The following is a 20,750-nucleotide window of genomic DNA, read 5'->3' on the forward strand; positions in this document are numbered from 1 at the left end:
GGCAAGGTCATGACCATCTGCTGAGCATGAACTTGTCCAGGGACCTGTGTGGTCCACCCAAGCCTCAGTACCATGACACCAACTATTTATTTCTTCTCCAGTCCTGGGGGACGCCTGTCATATGCTATCAGTTTGTGCATTAAGAGGTGAATTTACTTAGCTAAGCAGTCCCTCCCTTCCTTCTTTCTTTTACCCAGTGGAAGTAATTGTGAGGGTAACTTGGCTCAGGCTGTTTTGCCATTTTCTATAACTAAAATCTTCCATGCTAGCAGGCTGTGATGTGGGAAGTCCTAACAAAATGACCCCATGAAAGGTTTGAGTCAAAAGAGAGGTGATGAGACTTAACAAATAGATGAGTTTATTTCCCTTAATGACCAGGAGATGCCCAAGAGGATAATCTGTTTTCCTCAAATCATATTTTGCCTCCCATTCAGGAAACTAATGTCTAATATTTTCTGGGTCTCCTGACGTGAAACTCTCCTCAAAATGTTCAATTTCTCTGTTCTGGGCGTTGTCAATTATCCTTGCCAGCCTGGCTGGGTGCTATCTGTGTAAACTGTCCACCTGATACATCCTACATAAATCCTGACTTTCACTGAAGTTTTCATTGAAAGTTTGTAGGGTTAGTAAGGTCCCCAGATTAAGAACTCTTGACCTAGCTATTTAGAGACAAAGTCTGTGCCCCCCAGGACTTTACAAATGAGGAAAGATGTAGCTATCCTTACAAGGCACCACCCCACTAAGTAGGGAGAATTGGGCAACGGGTGCTTGATGATTTTAGAGGAAAACTAGGATGATTTTAGAGGAAAACTCTAGGTATCAGGACTGATGTCAAGAATTATGTGTGTCCTTGGGAAAACTATGTATCCCAGTCCTGGTCTATTATTCTACAGCAAACCCTGAATGGCTTAGCACCCAAATGGCCTTGGCAGAGGCTGGGGTTGAGTGGGCCTTCTATTTCACACCACTGTGCTTATGTAGTATGTGTCTCAGAAATCTCCTGATGGAGGACTCCCAACCCTTCTCTCTGCTGCCACCAGTGATTCTCCCAAAACACAAGTTAGGTTACCGCCTCCTCAAAAATTTTCAGGGATTCCCCAATGCCTATGACAAGCAATGCCTTCATGACTGGGTGCCAGGATACTCTTACATTCTCCACTCCATCTAGGCCACTCCAAAGACCCCTGGCTATAGCCACACCCAGGCATTTACTGTGGTCTGAGCACTGTCTCTATGTCCTCCATAATCCTAATTAGAGAAAACTTACCTAGATTTACCAGACTTTACATCTCTGTGCCTCAACATACTCACCTGTAAAATGGGGGCAAGAGTAATATCTACTTATAGAGGTGTAGTTAGGACTCAGTGAGTTACAGGCATCCAGTCTCAGAATGATGCCTGGCATCTGGTAAACCTAGACAGGTAATATTATTAGTTGAACATTCTCCTCATGGTATGGAACTAGGTTCAATAAGACTTCCTCCTAAACCAGGCTCAGCCTCCCAAACCAGAAGTAATGACAGCTCTTTCTGTTCTCACAGCCCATGCTAGTGGAATCTCCAGCTTGTTCTTACCCACTTCAGTGCTTTTATGTGCTTGTCTTCTCCTCTGTTAAACTATGAGCATTTTGAAGGCAGGGATCTAGTCTAATCCATTAGACTGTGTGGAAGTTCTTTAAGGGATCTAAAGTCATTTGGGTGCTAGACTTTAGATCCCTTAAAGAACTTCCACGACAACTTGCACATAGTAGGCTCTCGCTAAATATTTGCTGGATGGGAGTTAATCTGAGAAAAAGATTAAAAGCAGGCAGCCGAAGTGCACAGACTTTTTGGATTCCACGTGAGGATTCAATGTGAGAACCCAGGTGTTTACTCCATACCACCTGCCCATTGGAGAAATCTCATCAACAAAAAAGCATTTGTACATGCAACTATGTGGAGGTGGCTCTGGAATAAACTGAATGTGATTGTAACCAGGGATCCTGAATGGAGATTTCAGGAATCCATTAATCTACTTCAACTGTGGTCAAAAGGGGATCCAGTGTACTTTTTATTTTTTCCTAGAAAAACTTCCTAGAGAGATTTCATTGAAGGTTCATAGGGTTGGTAAGGCCCCCAAATTAAGAACTCTTGACTTAGCTATTTAGAGACAAAATTTATGCTCCACTAGGACTTTACAAATGAGGAAAGACGTAGCTATCCTTACAAGGCACCACCCCATAAGTAGGGAGAATTGGGCAACGGGTGCTTGATGATTTTAGAGGAAAACTAGGTGAGGCTCCTTCAATAATTCCACATTAAGAGACCGGAAAGGAAGGGAAATAACAGGCAGAGGGAGCCAGGGACTTGGAAACCTCCATGGTTCACACCTCCTCAGCAGGTGTGGAGCCAAATTTATCCATCATTACAAGTGTGTCCTCGGCCTGGGGCCCAGACACTCGCCATTCAGCTCTATCTGGACGTGAGGGTTGTTTTCTGTTGAGGCGACTCAAAAACATACTACCTCAGGATCCAGACATACAAAACAAGGCTGTTCACCTAATGATCATGCAGAGTTAAGTGACACTTAAACACTAGGGTAAGCCTGATACAAGAACAAAGGGGAGGAAAAGACCATTAGTGCACAGTCCCCATTGCATCTCCTGCTGGCAGATGATTTGGAAGGAGCCTTCACGCAGGAGTCTGTTTTATTTGCAGAAGCCACAGTGGTAAATTAAAGCCCATCCTAGCCCATTCTGGGCTCTCCAGTTCCTCTTGGAGCTATTCCTACCACTGCCCATAGGCCACTAAAACCTGCCCGCATTCAGAATGATTGATTCTGCTCAAACTGCAAGCCACAAACTGATGTCGCAAAATCCACTTCAAATAAGTCATTAGCTTCCTTTATGGATTTTTCAGGTCATGAGGAATAGGACCTGAAAGTCCCATTTACTGGAGAGTAGAAAGCAGGTGTTTGAAGAGGCAGGGGCAACTGGAAAAGCCACGGGGAGCTGGGGGAGCCCTTGTTTTCTGCCAATCAACAAAAGGGGTTTAGCAAAAATGGACGCATGATTTCATTGCCAGTGCCAGATACTCAAATGTAAAACAAAGGGCCCTGGGGTCTTTCTGTAAACTGGAAGTCAAGGGAAATGGAGAGAGAGCTCAGCAGGGGCCCATCTTTGCTCCCAGGTCAGATGGAGAATGTGGAGCACCTGGGACATAGAAAGACATGGTAAGGGAGGAGTGTCTAAGACTTTCTCACTTGTCATGGGATGGCCCATTCCACCTAGGCTGAGAAGGGAGACCATGGTGGGCTGGTGGGATAAGACATCCCAGCGACAGGAACTGAGGACTTTGCAGCAGCCCAAAGGCAACCAATATGAGAAGCCCGAGTTCTGTAGCTTGGCAAGTTTCCACTCACCACCTGACCCACGTTTAGCAATTCTGATGTACCATGAAGCAGACAGCTCCAGCCCAGGATGACCGCCTCCCTCAGCCCCTCTCCGGCAACGAATGAAAGCAAGATCCACTTTGAAAATTCTCCCCCATCATGCAAACTGACATAGGCATGCTTTTCAAAAACCCACAGCCAATCTGTTGATCATTACTTATTTACAAAGGCCTTCGGGCAGAAAGTCCTGTAAAAACCATACTTGATACGATATACACTAGCTTTTTCTGCTTGTGGAAAAAAAGTCCCCCCAAGGCTACCTCAAACCATCATTTTCTATTGCACATAAAATGTAGCATGTAACACTAAAGTATTTAATATATATGGTATAATATATCTACAGGAAAGGCATTTGTGTAGAAGTATGTTACCCTGGATTTGGTAATTTGATGTTTTGCTGAAGGCTACGACTTAAAAAAGCCTCCACCTCATACAGAAGACCTGTCATCTTGGTACCCAAGAGCCAACAGAATAAAGAAGTACCCTTAAGCAGCAAAACTTTGACACAGCTTTGAAGCATATGAAAACAGTATAACTCCTCAGAATTATTATTACTCAAGATCAAAGAAATGAGCCATACTTTACATAGCAAACAGGGACAGGGAATTTGGCTCCAAAGGTTTCAGATTTTTCAGACTTCTCTTTATTTATTTATTTGCTTCTCTAAATTTAGGCACAGGAAAGTGGCTGGGCTTTTCTCTACTTTAAATGGGAATAACTATTAGAATTAGATAAGGCGATTATCTAAAGGTGAGTAAATAGGAAATTAATGCTAGCATGACAACTGGCATCATAAAAACGAAAAGCTTGGCAGTTGGCACATTTTATTCCTCCTCATAAACTGTAAACAAGCATGTAAATCAGCCAAACCCAAGGAAGGCTGGGTGAACGGGAAGGCAGAGAACTTTTAAGGAAACATTTAACAGGAATAGATGGTGATATGGAAAAGGAGTTGGGCGGGGTGAGTCTTCCACGGAAACCCTGTGTCCTCAACCACATGAAGAAAGACTGCCCTTGCCTATTTTCCGGAAAAGTAGACGTGGAGGGCCAGGGACATGCAAATGTTATTGAAGATGGGGAGTGGAAATCACCACTATTGTATTTCAAAAATCAAAGCCAGTGGCCATGAAAAGACAAAAGTAATGTCGAGATGGCAGGCATTTCCAGAGCAGCAACCACGTAGGGTGAGCAGTGCAAATCTGAAATGACTCCTGTTTCATTTGGGTGGTAGAGAGTCAGGATGTCGGAGGAAAAAAATGCTGGGATTGGCAGATGAATTGAAGACAAAAAGGGGAGATAAAAGACAGATAGGCCAAGAAGAAGAAACTGCAGAACGCTGTTGAAATTTGACTTCACTTGCTATTTACCAGAGGAAGCCATAGTCAAGAAAGAAGTGAGGGAGAAAGAGAGAGAAGGAGGAAGGGAGGGAGGGAGGGGGGAAGAAGGGAAGGAGGGAGGGAGGGAGGGAAGGAAGGAAGGAAGGAAGGAAGGAAGGAAGGAAGGAAGGAAGGAAAGAAGGAGGGAAGGAAAGGAGGGAGGGAGGGAGGGAACATGTACATGCATGCTGTATTTCATAATTAATATTGCTTTTAGCCTGAGCAGAACTGGATTACTTTTGAACTTTGCTTTGGCAAGTCAACAGATTATTAGACTTTTTTTTATCAGTCAAAATCAATTAACAGAAATTTGATTTCAATCGACAGGATAAAAGGAAGGTAATCTTCAGGTTCATTTTTGATTGTGATGATACATCTCACATATGGCCTTAAGTACAGAAAACAGTCCTCGGAGGGACTCCAGCAGAAAGAGACTGCCGCAGGCAAACTAACCACATGAGTTCCTCTGATTGGTTACCGCCGTCATTAGTGCCACTGCTGTTTAGGAACTACACACAGACAGGACATGGTGACAGCTAAGACTTTAAAGCCTATGTATTTTTCAAACAGCTTTTCAAACTGTTTTTCATGACAGAATTTTTTCAGCTCTATCATTAACTGCTGACAAGCTGACAGAATAAATACTCCAGCCTTTAAGAAGCCATCTAACGATCTCGCTCCCCTCCCCCACCCAGGGCTTGCTGGGGAGGGGAGACTCTGGGCCTGGCAGGGTGAGGAGGGGGTGAGGGGAGGAAGAGAAGGGCTAAGAGGGAAACCGTGGGCAACCAGCCCCTTTCCTTACCTCATCAGCTTAGGCGAGGAGTTGGGTGAGTTCCGCATGCCTCCATTCCGTTGCTTTTTTTTTGGTGATAGCGTTGACGGCTGCTCATCTTCAACTGGAAATACAGGCAGCTCATGAGATTATGAACAGTTTGAGGGCAGACTGTGCAATACAGGCAAAATATCAAAGGACACACACTCAAGGCTCAGTCACTCACTAGGAATTCATGGCTGTCTTTTAGGACCCAATGACAAAGACCAAATGTGTTAGTCAAAGAGGCCGGCTTAGAGAAGGTGAAGGCATCACCTCTTTACACTCCAGCCTTTGGACATGTACTTTAAACAGACTAAAACAGTTTGTAAACACCCTGCCATGAGAAAAAAAAAAAAGAAATCATGATTTATCTGTTTACCAAAAAAAATACTTATCATTATTCTTAGAGTTAATTTTGGTTACTTTGCTTTGCCCAGTAATCGAGTGCGTTTTGTTGTAACCAAAATCAGAAATAAAGTTGTATTTGAAATGTCAGCATAACTGCCAGCCTGCTGCTTCTCCAGATGAACCAACTTAGTTGGTTCCTAATCCCTGCATACCAGAGAAAGAGCGTTGAAAAGAGGCAAGGATTCAAGGCCTTGACAGCCAATGTTTCAATCAGATCAGGGCACATTGGTGCATACTGGCTCAAGAATCCCCAGCCCAACTCAGCTCTTATCCCTCCAACTGCCAGGAGGGAGGGCTTGTGGGGCTGTGCCAATGGGGTCCTTTTTTAACCCATGAAGACAGGAGCACCGGGGCTGGTGAGGTTGGAGGAGAGCCCCGGAATGAAGGAGGAGGTTGCCATTGAATGAAATCTCTGATGATGCGGCAGCGGGGCAGGGATGGAGGGCAGCACAGGGGATTGGAAACCAAAAGCTGTTTTCCAAATGTCTAAACCACACAGATTGCTAAGCAATGTGAAGCTTCACTTAGAAACACCACAGCACACTCTACTGCTCTTGCCCAAAGACACCCACTAATAAGCTTTGCAGATGTATTAGCCTGCATCATGCTTCTTTTTAAGAGAACTGCTTGATAATTAGCAGATGCAAACCCAGCCTGTCACCCAAGGGCATCAGCGGCAAAATTCTAGTCCTCCTCTCCCCACCCCCACAATTCAGGCTAAAGCTGTAATGTCAAGAAGGAAAAATAGGATCTTCGGATTCTTATAGTTGACTGCAACACAGACTAGGAGGAAAGCACCCTGAAACTCAGAATGCACAGCAGTTACCTTAAAGCTAAGAAGAGAAATATTAGCAGTGATGACATCAAAAGAGACTTGATATATGTTAATGGTGTAGGAGTCTTAGATGGGGGAGAAAGTGCCATGTCAGCTACTTGGTATTATCCAGGAAGACCCATATTAGAGCATGCATTATATGGTACTTCCCTGAAAATGCTAAATAAATTTAGTAGGTTATGATACATGGCTCCAAAGCTATTTTAATAATCCAACTACCCTCCAAACCTGCTTCAAAGTATTACACATTTTACACTCTCCTATTCTGCTGTCAGTTTGGGCTTGTCTAAACCCTGGCTGATGCAGAAAAAGGGAATGACTGTGGTGTAAGGTGAGAGTGAGACCAGAAGAAATGAAGGCAAGAAAGCACCTGCAAACACCCACAGCCGACCCCCTGTATCACCTGCTTCCTCTGACACCCACCAGGGCCCAAGCTCAGGCTGAGACCGTATCAGTCATTTAGAACTCCAGGCAGAGACTATGTGGCTGGGATGATATCGCGTCTTATCAGAAATGAGTATCCAAAGCAAATCACACAGAGACTAAACAGCACTTAAAAGATTAAAGGAAATAAATACAAGCCACATAAATGGTATTGAAAAAATCACTTAGAGTTGATATGCATCTCTCGGCAAGCAAACAGGCACCCTGAGCTTGACCTGAATTCATCTTCCTTTCACAGGATAGGGGACCAAGCATCCGAGGCAATAATGTGGTAGAAAGGCAGCAAGGGTGTGTGTGTGTGTGTGTGTGTGTGTGTGTAGGTATGCTTTCACACTTTCCCCATGTTAGAATGAAGTAGAAAGTCTTGCACAGACTAGACCTACAAGACAAGGTCATCTTTTAATATGGGCCACTTGCAATTGGTGTATTGTGTTCAGGGTGACCTAGACTGGTTGTGTAGCATGCTGGAGCAAGTAACATGTGTGTGTTTGTGTGCATGCACGTGAGTCACTCTAGTCGGGGTGCAAGTTCTGTTTAAGGTTATAATTCAGTTAGTCTTCTTAAGGTTATAATCCCACATCCAAAGGTCTTTTATCTAACCTCATCTACCACGGCTAGCGTTTTTCAAGGTCACCAGATGTTACCATGGTTGTGTCCAGTTACACAATGAATCTAGACGAGTTAAGACCTGAACAGCAGTCATCCTCCCTAGCATGCCTGTGGGGTTATTTTGCTTAGCATTGGCTTCCCTTTTTGCATTGGGCCTATAACAAATAATCCTCTTTGGTTAAGTGGCCATTATCTTTACACCTTGTTGCTACACTGATCTTCAGATGGGAGAGTTGCAAGTTAATACCTGTTAGCCAGCTCCAGAGAGACACCTCATTCGGGTAGTAAAGTTGTGCCTCTTCTACGCAAAGAAACTATTTATTTTCATTGCAACTCAGAAAGATCATCCATCATAATCATACTGCATTTAAACTGGGATTTGTTCTCCTAAATGAAACTTGTGTTTAAAGGTTTCCTCCTGCACTCACAGCCTGAAAATGCAGATCTGTTCCCTGAAGAGATGGGGGAAACGTCTCCAGCTTAAATATATGAATGCTGTTTAATGGAGACCATTACATATGGCTTAGGTCCCTCAAGAGAAGCAGTGATAACTTCTTTCTCATAAGTAGGATATAAACCATATTTAATTATTAGCCTTTATATGGATTCTATCAATTTCTGCATATTTAAAGAAAGCAGATCTAGGAAAACTTTTAGTTAATCTATAAAATATAATTTTCATTTCATGGCTTCTGTGACTACATGAGAGGAATAAAAATGGAATTAAAAAGGAGACTTAAATTTACTCATTTTCATGAAAGACAAATGTGTTGAAGTAAGGGGCCACTACCTCATGACGATGCACATTTACAAGCTCTTATTTAACCTACATTTTGGCTAATTACAATACACCTCAATCTCTGGCATTTTCACTTGCCTTCATGCTGTGGAAGCCACATGAAGATATGATCCTTTAAAGAAACCTGACTTCTTTAGAACACAAACAAGTTCAGGAATCTAACGTGGAATTTTTATAAGAGCTGAACTCCATCCAGTCTCCAAGTACTCATAAAATTCAAGGGCTTGTTTTTGCACATCCCTAAGTATAACACTTAATGTGCTGTTGTAACTTCCCAGCGCTCCCTTGTCTAATAGGCACTGAATCTAACAGTTTTACAGTTTGGGAAGACTCAGTGCTAGAAAAATGTCAGGCAAGTCTAATGAGGCTTCAGATCCCCTGGTTTGCGCTAGAGTTTAATTTAAAGTTACAATGATGTTTTAACATGTTTGCTTACACTTGACTAAAGAGGATTCGTTATTTCAATGACATAACCTCCAGACAATGTTCTGGGAATTGATTTAAGATGTGGTGGTAATTCCAACAGCCTTAATGCAGAGTTGAACATCTGTAACAACATTTTACTCGACTTTTCATCAGCATTCTGTTTTCAAGAAAAAGCAAGCAATGTCTTCCAGAAACACTGGCCAGAACTCTGGGCTTACTTCAAAATGATTACATATTTCACTAGATTTTTTAAAAAAGAAGTATCTTCCTTTATCAGCCTCGCCAGATTGCAAACACCGTGTCAGGGTTTACCAAGCCTCTTTATGGTCCTTGGAGTGAAATGGGGCAATGATTGCAACTCCCAGCCTTCCCTAATTCAGTCTAATGCCTGCATAGGATGGACCTGATGCTCAGCTCTAGCCTGGGGCACATTCCCTCTGCCCTGTTTCCCCAGTGAGATGGAAGGGGATGATGCCCTTTAAGATTTAAAGGTGAGTCTGTTGGCTGGAGTTAAAAAACAGTTCAAAGCAAATAAACTCGGAAACGTAATAAAAGGCAAACAACTCATAAACATGAGTCAACCGCTATCTCCATTATGTTGTTAATCACCACATCTGGAGAAACTCACATCTGTACACACTTAGCAGGTCATTAGTAATGTCATATTCACACTGGAGTCACTCAGAGTAAGAGTCATGCAAAGTGGTTTGAACACAAAGGCATCTAGCTAACAGGGCTTCCGACTAAAGTCTTGCACAAGCTGCCAGTTTGGGGGTGAGGTCATTTTAATTATTATTAATCGTTTTTTATGGTTTTCCCTTTTGGTATTTTGCTGCCCAGCAAGATAAGTGCAAGCTGAAATCCACAGAAGTGCAACGCTCTTCTTCAACTGAGCTCAGCATGGTAAAGTAGAATGTTGAGGGGTGCAGGGTAGTTATTAAAAATGGGAATGGGTCCCAGTCTTCCTTCACCTGGCTCGGTCACAAGCCGAGAATTGGGAGTTTCCTTCTTGAACACAAATGGGTCTTTGGAATAGCGTGATCTAGCTGCAACCTTGACTGCCAAACAATAAGGAGAAAAGAAAATAGAAATTAATCCTTAGTGAAATTTCTTTTAGAAAAGTTTCAAACAATTTTAACATTGAATAGCTTTGAATCAAACTGGAAGTTTCTCCCTCACAGCTGAATTGCCATTTTTTTTCCCTTTCTTTTACCCTGATGACTTCCTGCAATTCTTTTTTGCTGTTTTATTGTCATCTGTATCAGTAGGGATAATACTTCTGGAAATTCAGAAGACAATCTTCTTGGTATAATTTCCAAAAATATACAGAGTTCCCCGTCACCCCACAACATGTACAGACACCGAAAACTCAGTTTAGCAGCAGGATCAGACCCACTCTTTACTGAAGTCTGCTAAAATAAATTCTACTGGATAATCATTATATTCTGAGTCATCAATCCTTGGTGATAAACTTTTGCTGTCTGTCTCGAACTGCTGGCTTGGTCAGCCCCCTTAGTTGCAGTATCAGTGCCTAACATTAAATGCCATGAGTTTGCCACTCCTCAGAAAGACAGATCCACGGCATTTCCTTCGGCCGTCAGCGACACCAATGAAAAGTGGGTGTTTCAAATGTTGTTTTACTAAAATGAAGGGTAGGGAGTGATGGTAAAATTCCTGGAATTTTACAACAGTCGTGTTGCAAAATGTAATTCACCACGGACAAAACTCCCAGGCTGACCTAAGCTCTCTTTGATATGACTGTTTAAGACTTTCACCAGAAAATTTGCGCAAGTTAACTCTCAAAGTCTTACGGCATGGCCACAAGAGTGCAATCTTTGGATTGGAGGATGGAATGGTGCCTGGCTGTTTCTCACACGAACCAGACTGGTGAGAGGGTGTGGTTATTTCCTTAAGCGATGATGGGAAAACAACCACAAAAATAATAATACATGCCAGCTGAACAACCCATACTGTGAATTTGGTAGTATGATTGCTGTAAAGGAGCACTTGACTGCTGTTTCAGGATGAATCCCACAGTGGGGAATGCCATGTGTCCATCAACAAGGCTGAGCTGTTAAGCACAGCTAGGATCAGGTAAGCCAGGCAATGGAGCCAAGTTCTACGCCCAGAGAGTAGTGGGCAGTATCAGGGTGCAGGGGAGTTAAAGTGGGTGATGCCCTTGGAATGAGAGTTTCTTGCCTGACAACCTTGGAATAGCACATATCACCAAGAAGTTTGATAAGCACTGCAGTATTCTTCATGAAAATCAACTATAAATCTATTTTTTGAAAGATCATGGCTAATTTTTTTTCTGAGACAAGGTCATTGTTGCCCAGGCTGGTGTGCAGTGGCCTTATCTTAGTTCACTGCAACCTCTGACATCACGGCTAACATTAATCCACAGATTAGGAAAAGAAGAAAGATGCTGCCCCTTAAAAGCAACCCCAACGATCATAATATCTCAAACGTATACACCTCTCTAAAATTAGACAACCACATTATCATATACATTATTCCAGCAGGATAATTTCACAACTTCTAGCTAGGAAATAGGAAATACATTTACTTGGAAACCTAATGGGTATCAGTTTTTTAAAAATCTATCGTTATGCAGAATAAGAATTTTAAAAAGTGCTTAAGTGACCTGTACTGCCCTAGGACAGGCATAGGGAGTGCCCACCCCATGGTAGGCTGCCAGGGCAGGGAAGGGAGGCTTGTTGGAGCTTTTGCATTTCTGGCTTTTGTGGAGCTAATAGGAAAATGGGGAGGGAGACTTTAAGGAACAATAGGTTATGTAGAAGTTAATCACAGGGTATATTTCTGGCTCTATTCACTGCCTAGGAAACCTGAATTGTGTAAGTTTGAGTCCATCAACACAGAGTAATGAAAGAATTCAGCTCCTACATGGGAGAGAGAAAAAAATACTATATAAATATATTAACAGAATTCACATGACCTGGAATGCAGTGTTCTCTACAAAATACTGCGGGCCTAATGGATCCTCTAGAATCCAATTGGGTAAATTAGATGTGCCCATGCTACCCATGCCATAGGCCCTCAACCTCAATCTCAAACTATGTTCTGTATGCATCCTGAGAGGAACTCAGCATGTACCAAAGCCCCCCATATCTAGAATCACAGCTCATATATCTTCACTGTAGACTTGACCTGTTAGAATCATTGCCCAACACTCTGCCCTGCTCAGTATTCAGTAGAAAATCCTTTTGGAATTTTCTGGTTGCCTTTAGCCCTTTTCTTTTTCCCTGGAATAGACTCTCTATTACCTCAAGGGCAAAGAAAAGTCTCAAGCAAAGATCACTAGGTATTAGTTTCTTAGAGATGAGACACGGAGATGAACAATGGAATTCTAAGAGGAAATGCACAATTGAAAAGAGAAATTCAAGAACATCCCTGAATTTTTGCTATGGGGTTTGGAGAATGGGAAGGTACTAGGAGATGCGACATAATTTTTACTTTACATCCAACTGGGAGGGGTGGGGAATGCATAGAAGTCCCATACAAACAGCCTCTCCCTACTTTCCTTTCCTTCTCTCCCTACTCCCTACTCCTGACACCAAAAGCCAACTTTTGGCTTTGTGGCAGAAGTTAAATCTGACTCCTTTAGGTTGCCCTAGCACTTGCAGTCAATGTTTGTGAGGGACAACTTTTAGAGTAGGGATGAAACCTACCATATCCTGGGCACCAACAGCTGCTTCATTCTCATCTTTCTCAAGTTCAGGGGTCAGCAAACTGTAGCCTGCCACTTGTTTTTGTACATCACATGAGCTAAGAGTGTGTTTACATTTTGAAGTCATTGGGGAAAAAAAAAATCTAAGAATAATAATATTTTGTAACCCACTAAAATGATATGAAATTTGGTGGCTATAAATAAAATTTTATCAGACCATAGCCAGTTGTGGCTGCTTCCACCTCTAACGACAAAGTTGAGGACTTGCCATAGAGACCACATGGGTTGCAAAGACTAAGATATTAACTCGCTGACCTTTGACAGAGAAAGTTTGCTGACCCCTGCAGTAGTTTAATCTTCTCACATTTCCCTTGCTTTCCAGTCTCCACAAAGAACAATGTTCTTCCCAACCTGCCAAGACAACCAAATAACAAAAGAAATCCCCATGGAACCCACCTGAAGTGCACAGATCTGGGGACGTTGGGAGGAACAGAGGTAGTTTAGTGACTCTACTGTCCCTACCACCCAACCTGCTATTAGCCCTGCTGGTCCACTTGTGTTTGAGGTCATGAATCAGGTGAGTTTCACATTTTCCAACTCAAGCTAAGTTAGATTCATCCATCCAGTACTTTGGAAAGCAAGGCGAACCACATCTACCGTGAGCAATTCCTCGAAGCTGTCAGCGTGTGCTGCCAGTCCACCCTGCGAGAGCCCCGTACAAGACAACAGATTAACCATTAGACTAGATATGTTGAAAATATACAGCTTCAACCTTTCCCCAGCTAGCTCAGAGCGATATATAGATGATTATTTCAACCGTCAGCTGCCGCATAGATTTAAACCCCTGCACAATAACTCCTGGATTCATCTGCCCCTTGTCAAACTTGCACAGCTTTAGTTGGAGGATACATGGTGTGGCAGTTTCACTGTGAATCCAGAATGATCCAGACGGCTGCTGTCTCTTTGTTAACAGGAAGCCAAACTGATGAGTTTGTAATGCATTTCTTATCAAAGGTAGTTTCAGAAAAGAAAATGTGCCCCATCAGTTTGGCTAGAATTTCACATATACTAGATTGTGGGCTTAATCAGAATATCTCCGTTATTTTCTTGAGGAAATAGATAATTCCACATCCATTCCATTAAATCATTTTATGCCAATGAATTATGTATTTATGAATTTATAATTATCCTTGATTTTTCTTCCCCTTTTGCAGTCTACTTAATAAAATCATCAGCTGGAGCTTACAAAGCAATAGTGCTTAACAGATACAAGCATGCTAATATATTTTTTAAGTGAATGCTGATCTTTCTGAGCTGTGTGTCTGAAATCATCATTGTGAATAAAAGAATTGTAATTTCCAACCCATACATTTAACAAAGACAAAGTGGACTGTAATGGAATTTATGGAGCCTGTAAAGGAACTCTTTTTCTAACATGGTTTATAATCAAACGGATTTGGATTTACTGTAGGTCAAATCAGGTCCCCCGATGTGTATCAAGAAAAAAATTCCTGTAAGATACCAAACACTGCTCCTGGCACCCTGGAAGGGCTCACACCTATGGCTGCAGCTACTAGCTTCCTGGTGTCCTCATTGTTTCCACCCCTAGTGAATTCAGTACTTAAATGTCAGCTTTGAAATCAATATTTATACTGTCTTTACGTAAAATTATGACATTCTGTTCATCCTGGATTTTTTTAATTTTGATATTTTGAAAATATTTTATTTTGATAGTTTGAAAATATTGCATGAAACTATCATTTATCTTGATTCCTGAGGTTTTGGGTCTCCTCTTAAATTTGGTGCCCAGGGCAAAATCTTCTCTCACCTCACCCAATTTCCAGCCCTGAACACCATTTCTCAAAGGTGTTTGAGGTACTGGTTCTGCCACCCCACAGAACTGGACAAGGCAAATCTAAGAGAAGAGTTATTTCTTTTGATCATTTCATGCTGTTTGCATGAGATTGTTAAGGAAGGCCCTTGCAACAAACGCTTCCTCGTGGATTTACAAATTGTCAGGCATCCAAAGGAGTGGAGAAAAGATCATGCTGCCTCAGGAATCTGAGATTTGCCACCTGCCCAGAGTGAGAAACAGAAAAGAGTGCTGGGGTCAGGTCTCTCGTGGACTTTATTTCACATCCCACATCAAATTCTCCTGGTTAACACAATGTTGATTTACATTTCCACTTTGGGGTGAAAGTTTTTATTTGCTTACATATTTTGACACCAATGTTACTTTCTTTCTTTTTCTTTCCCCCTGCCCCCAAACAGCTTCAAATAGCCATGACTGGCAGAAGATGTCAATCATATTTCATTTCCATTTTCACTTTGCTGTTTACATTCTTTAAATTAATGCTTGCCCCAATGATTGTGATATTTAAAGACCAGCCTAGAATCTAATTGTGTACATGTGAAACTGTTTTCTAAACCATAAGATGTTATATAAATACAAACCACTATTATTATTAACATTATTACTATTAGCTCATCCGGAAATCATATCTTCCATTGAGCCAATGGTGTCAAGAGCCCCCTAGAATTCTAATATATATTCCAGATGGGTGCACTGATACTTTCTTTGAAACTCAGATAAAGGTAAAATGCATGGGTTTTTAGTGCAACCCAGGTGCCCGATGAAGAATGTTCTGCCAGAACAATTTAGAAATACAGTATGCTTTTAACCTTGGGAGGTAAGGACCAGTGTGGATTGTGACTTTACACTAAACACAGCATTTAGTATATTTCTTAAGGGCATAATCACCTTCTATAGATGTTCTTGAACTATAAAATCATTATCTGTATGCTATTATAATTTGTCCTCGGACACATCCTGTGCAATATTTTATAATGCTAGTGTATGGAGGGCCCTTTCTGGTCAATGCATTAGAGAACAAGATGTGGAGTGCAACAGAAGGGCTGGAAGGGGCTTGGGGATGCTCTGGCCTCACCCTCTTTTGCCTCAAAGCTGCACTCATATGCAGACCCTGACCCAGGACCCAGATCGGCTGATTTCTAATTCAGATCATTTGCTGCCAGAATTCTGCCTGTGAGTGAGAACAGCATGAGGATATGAGCTTCTTGAGTCAGTCCACCTGCCCACGTCCCAGCTCTGACCCTCTTTAGAGCTCTGATCTCAGACCAGTTACTCCATACCTCGATGTCCTACGATCTACTGTGATCCCTACTGGACCAAGGAGGACATCAAATTTGGGAGATGCTTTGGGATTACGTGACATAACCAGGGGGCTGCAGGCTGACAGCCTGAGGACCAACTACTGTCCCCAGTGTGCTGAGCTTGGCACCGCCCTGCTGACACACAGGATTTCACATGTGGGACAATCTTTAAGTCTGAAGATTGTCCATATAAATATGGATTTGCAACTTCTAATTAAAAATCTTGTAGAGGACTGAGTCTTCATTCCAAAAGGGTGCCTTTCTTCTGGGGCAGGAGCTTATCAGCTGCTCAAATGCCCCACTGCTGCCTACTGTACCCTCAGATATAGGGCAGACATCCCATGTTTGCATTTCTGGCCCTGGAACGTGTGACACTCAAGTGTACCATCCCTGAAATAAAGATTTTAAGGCATGGGATATCCCTCCGCAAATGCCAACTCACATTGAGTGGGTAGAGGGGTAAGAGTTAACCACACAGGCCTCAAAGCCACACTGTTGGGTCTGAACCTAGGTATTTGGCAAATTATCTAACTTCAGTTTTCTCATCAATAAAATGAGAATTAGAGTACCTATCTAATGGGTTGTTGTGAGAATGGACTGAAAATATGAAAAGCACTTAAAAGAATTCCTAGTGAGCTCTTTCTAAATGCTACCCATGATTATTGCCTTGGCTTTGAAGAGTCAGAGCAATGAGAGTTCTCTGCTGCTGGGTCCTTCTCCACACCAGTCTGCCACCTTTGGACATGGTGTAATTCACATGGGTCCATACTCTCTCTCCTTCCCCAAACAATTGATCCAGTAACCAACCCTTAGAATGGGGTGAGCATTCCCACCCCCACCTGACCCCTAGCCTTGCATCTCATTCAACTGTCACCTTTGTCCCTTGTTTCATATGGCCCCAATGAAGTGCTCAAGTTAAATAATTAGGTTTTGCCAAATGTCATAAAAACAAGAAAAGCCAGAAAACGTTTAAACGGACCTCAATTGGAGAAGGCTGGAACCATTCAGGGCAAGAACAAATGAAAGACAGATGGGGACAGAGGAACCCCACTGTTTCCTCTAAATTACAGGAAATTCACGCGGCCTGATTGTGAGGGCCTCTTTTCTTTCCCTTGAATTTCTTCTGGGAGGTCATGGGATTGATCAGCGTATGCAGACACGTGGGAGACAGAAGAAGGGGCAGCGGCATGGCAGGGTAGAGAGGCAGTGACTCCTTCACCAAGCCCTCCCACCATGTCTTCCTTTCACCTGACTACCTGTCCACCCTTGAAGGGACAGGCTAGGCTGCCTCCTCCAGGATGCCTTCCCAGATTATTATGACAACATCAATTCTCTCCTTTCTTTAAAAAATCCCCTGGCACTTCTGATCTCATACCTTGCATTATTATAATTTGTTTTCAATTCTAATGTGTTCTACTCCCCCAGCTAGGCTTACAAGCTCCTCTGTTGGAGTTCACATATCACTGAGTCTCTCACAATGCTGGGCCCTGAAAAGTTCCCAATAAATAGCTCCTGGCAGCTACAGAGGCGATGTTGCAAAGGGGAGAAGCACAGCTTAGTGATCAGGAGCCCCGGGGTTCTAGGCCTGCCTTGCATCAACTGTGTGGCCTTGGCAAGACACTTCCCTTTCCTGGGGGGATGAGCATTAGTTAAGTATGAGACCCCTCTGGCTCTGATTTGTAATGACTCTGAGTTTAATGTCGGGCATACCTTTTTCTTGTTCTTTTCCTTAAAATCTTTTTAAAGCTGCACAATAAGAGAGAACCACAAGCCTAGCCAGAGAAATTAGATAATTGCATCAAATACGAATATACGAACTCGTAAGTTACGTAAAAGCAACAGTACAAAAGATGTTGCATGAGAATGTCAAGGGAGGGCTACGTGAAATGTCTTAGACAATAAGTAAGTCCTAGAGAGAGAATTGTTCAGGAAAAAAGAAAAAGAAAGAAAGAAAATGAAGACAACTTGAAACAAGAATAGGATGAATAGAGAGGTCAGCCTTATTTACCGTATATCCCCAGATGGAGCACAGGGCCTGGCACTCGGGGCACTTGACCCACGATGCTGAACAGACTAAGGAGTGGCAGTCAAGGGCGGGAAGGGCATGCCAGGTGGAAGACACAGCCTGAACCAAGGCAAGGTGGTTGGAAAATACTAAACTGTATGAACTGTAAGAAAGTCAGTTTGGCTAGAGCAGGAAAATGTATTTGAGGGCACAGTTGGAGGTATAAAGGGCAGATAGTGTAAGCATTTACATTCCAAATGATAGAATTTGGGCAATATTTGGTAATAATCTGAATCTTCTGGGAAAGTTATTTTTCTTTCGATTTAAATACTGAAGTTCAAAGAGGATAGTGGGTGGGCTTTGCATCTTGAAAAGTCTATCAGAAACTGCCTAGCTCGCTCAGCCCACTTTTCTTTCCAAGGTAAGAAACACACATTTGTGCATGGAAATAAAGTGGGGAGGCCCTTGGCAATGGTCCAGTTCCATTGAAGGTCTCATTTTTCTTTTTTTTCTGGAGAGCTTATTGAACAGGAAAATAAAGTTATCTAATGCCTTGGAAAGGGGTCCCGTGAAACTCACAAGGCCTATTCCTCACAGCCCAGCCAGGTAAATTTACCCTGATTTCAGGATGGCTATTTCTTGTCTTCAACTACTCCAGCTGATCCCATACCCTCTACAGAGAAGTGGAAGGAAACCCATCAGGGTTTGACTTTTACATGAAAACTGACTGCAATCCATATTTTCAAAAAGTCATTTTCAACCAAACCAGTGCTTTAAAATAGATTCACTGAGAAGAAAATGTTTCCCCAATCCTCTCCTCCTTGATTTTGTTGAATCAATAACACTTCAAGATGTTCTCTGTGAAAATCACATGGGTGAATTCAATAAGAACGTACATTATATTATCTAGATCCTCAACTTGCAGCCCTTAGCGCAGTATGCCTGAGAAAAGTTTAAAAACTCAAAAGAGAGAAATCCTATTCAAAGAGTAAAATACTGCCTATGCTTCCAAAGTTCTTTATGGCCTGATAGGTAGAAAATTTAATAATGAAGGGCCGGAAATGGTGGCTCACATTTGTAATCCCAGCACCCTGGGAGGCTGAGGCAGGTGGATATCTTGAGGTCAGTTCAAGATCAGCCTGGCCAATATGGCGAAACCCCATCTCTAAAAATACAAAAATTGGCTGGGCATGGTGGCATATGCCTACAGTCCCAGCTACTTCGTAGGCTGAGGCAGGAGAATCACTTGAACCCAGGAGGCAAAGGTTGCAGTGAACCAAGATCGCACAACTGCACTCCAGCCTGGATGACACAGTGAGACACTGTTAAAAAAAAAAAAAAAAAAAAAAAAAAGGAAGAAAATTTAATAATGCAGAAAATAAACAAATAAGTGGGTCATCCTGAGACATATTTCAATTCTCCCCTTCTGTAACCTCAATAAATTCATTTTCTCCCACATAAGCTAATGTTTGCACTAAATATTCTGTACAAAGGAATACCGCAGACCATGAAAAAACAATAAAAAGATATAGCTGTGTCTTTTTTAAAAAATGGTTGAAAAATTGGGTATGTGTGGACAAAATAATTTTTAAAAATAGTTTTGCTTGCACATTTGATTTCTCTCCTCATTTATGATGCCCAAGTTGATGAGCTGACCAGCTTTTCTGTGAAAAGTCTTCTTAAGAAACAGAACAAAGCATAACAAAAACTCCGATCCTGTTTGTCGAAATGTAGTTCTGGCCCCGAGAGAAAAGCAATATTCTTTGGATGACTTGGATTCTAGAGTAACTCTTTTATTGGTATTATTATTTACTTTATTTTTGAGATGGAGTCTCGCTCTGTCGCCCAGGCTCCCAGGCTGGAATGCAGTGGTGCAATCTTGGCTCACTGCAACCTCTACCTCCCAGGTTCAAGCAACTCTAGTGTCTCAGCCTCCAAAGTAGCTGAGATTATAGGCAACTGACTAATCTTTATATTTTCAGTAGAGATGGGGTTTCACCATGTTGGCCAGGCTAGTCTCAAAATCCTAACCTCAAGTGATCTGCCTGCCTCAGCCTCCCAAAGTTCTGGGGTTACAGACGTGAGCCACTGCACCCAGCCTGGATTCTAGAGTAACTCTTGATGAAGGAATATCATACTAAGGTGATTTTTATATAAAACATTAATTCAGTATATCGCTCAGTCATTTTAATAAAAATGCCCCTCATTATCCTGAGGTGAATAGAAGCCTACAGGATTAATTTGTATAAATAGATATTAGATTAAAATGGGAACTTGCCACATAACAATAATCAGACAGCATAGGTAATCCAGTCTCAGTGCTGAATCCAGTATTGTGTAGTTACCTTTTAAAAACAGTAACATGTATTTAACTGGGACTTGCTTCAAGTAAGCACTGCATCTGGCAAGTCGGATTTCAAATAAACCTTAGCAATTGAGGGGCATTGTCGTACTGGCAGTATATCTCTTCAAACAACAGCAACAACAGTTTTAGATATTTATTTTAGAGAAATAAAGGAGACAATCTGCAAGAGAAAAGGCAGAAAGTGAGGAGGAGGAGAGTACCTAGAATCCAGGTAGAGAATTTATTTCTAGAAAAGCAGCGCCACCTGCTGGTGGACCCGCATGTCAGGCCCTTCTGCGGCTTGCAGGCCATCTATCTTGCAATCTATGCATAAATATACAGCAGTATTTCTCAGCTGCTGTTATACATAAGAATTTTATTACCAGTAGGCAGATTTCT

General features: G+C 42.2%; 1 protein-coding gene and 1 long non-coding RNA gene across 26 annotated transcripts in view; one reads left to right on the forward strand and one right to left on the reverse strand.

Annotated features, from left to right (window-relative positions):
- LOC105739015 overlaps nt 1-19,127 on the forward strand; it is a 97,064-nt gene extending 77,937 nt beyond the window's left edge. The window contains exons 3-4 of the long non-coding RNA XR_001114867.2: nt 13,211-13,405; nt 14,043-19,127. This is a non-coding gene — a long non-coding RNA (uncharacterized LOC105739015). The remainder of the gene's footprint in view (nt 1-13,210; nt 13,406-14,042) is intronic.
- The window catches only part of KCNMA1 (potassium calcium-activated channel subfamily M alpha 1), a 770,960-nt gene that overhangs the window by 96,407 nt on the left and 653,803 nt on the right, over nt 1-20,750 (reverse strand). For 14 of the 25 annotated variants that reach the window (XM_012502971.2, XM_012502968.2, XM_004091158.3 and 11 more), the window contains one exon: nt 5,608-5,701. In XM_012502971.2, coding sequence (XP_012358425.1) covers nt 5,608-5,701 — 94 coding nt within the window. Of the gene's footprint in view, nt 1-5,607; nt 5,702-10,111; nt 10,199-20,750 lie in introns of all 25 variants that reach the window. The other 11 variants (XM_030799216.1, XM_030799201.1, XM_030799212.1 and 8 more) reach the window with 1 other exon arrangement.

This window comes from Nomascus leucogenys, chromosome 18 (genome assembly GCF_006542625.1).
Source record: "Nomascus leucogenys isolate Asia chromosome 18, Asia_NLE_v1, whole genome shotgun sequence".
NCBI classification, from domain to species: domain Eukaryota; kingdom Metazoa; phylum Chordata; class Mammalia; order Primates; family Hylobatidae; genus Nomascus; species Nomascus leucogenys.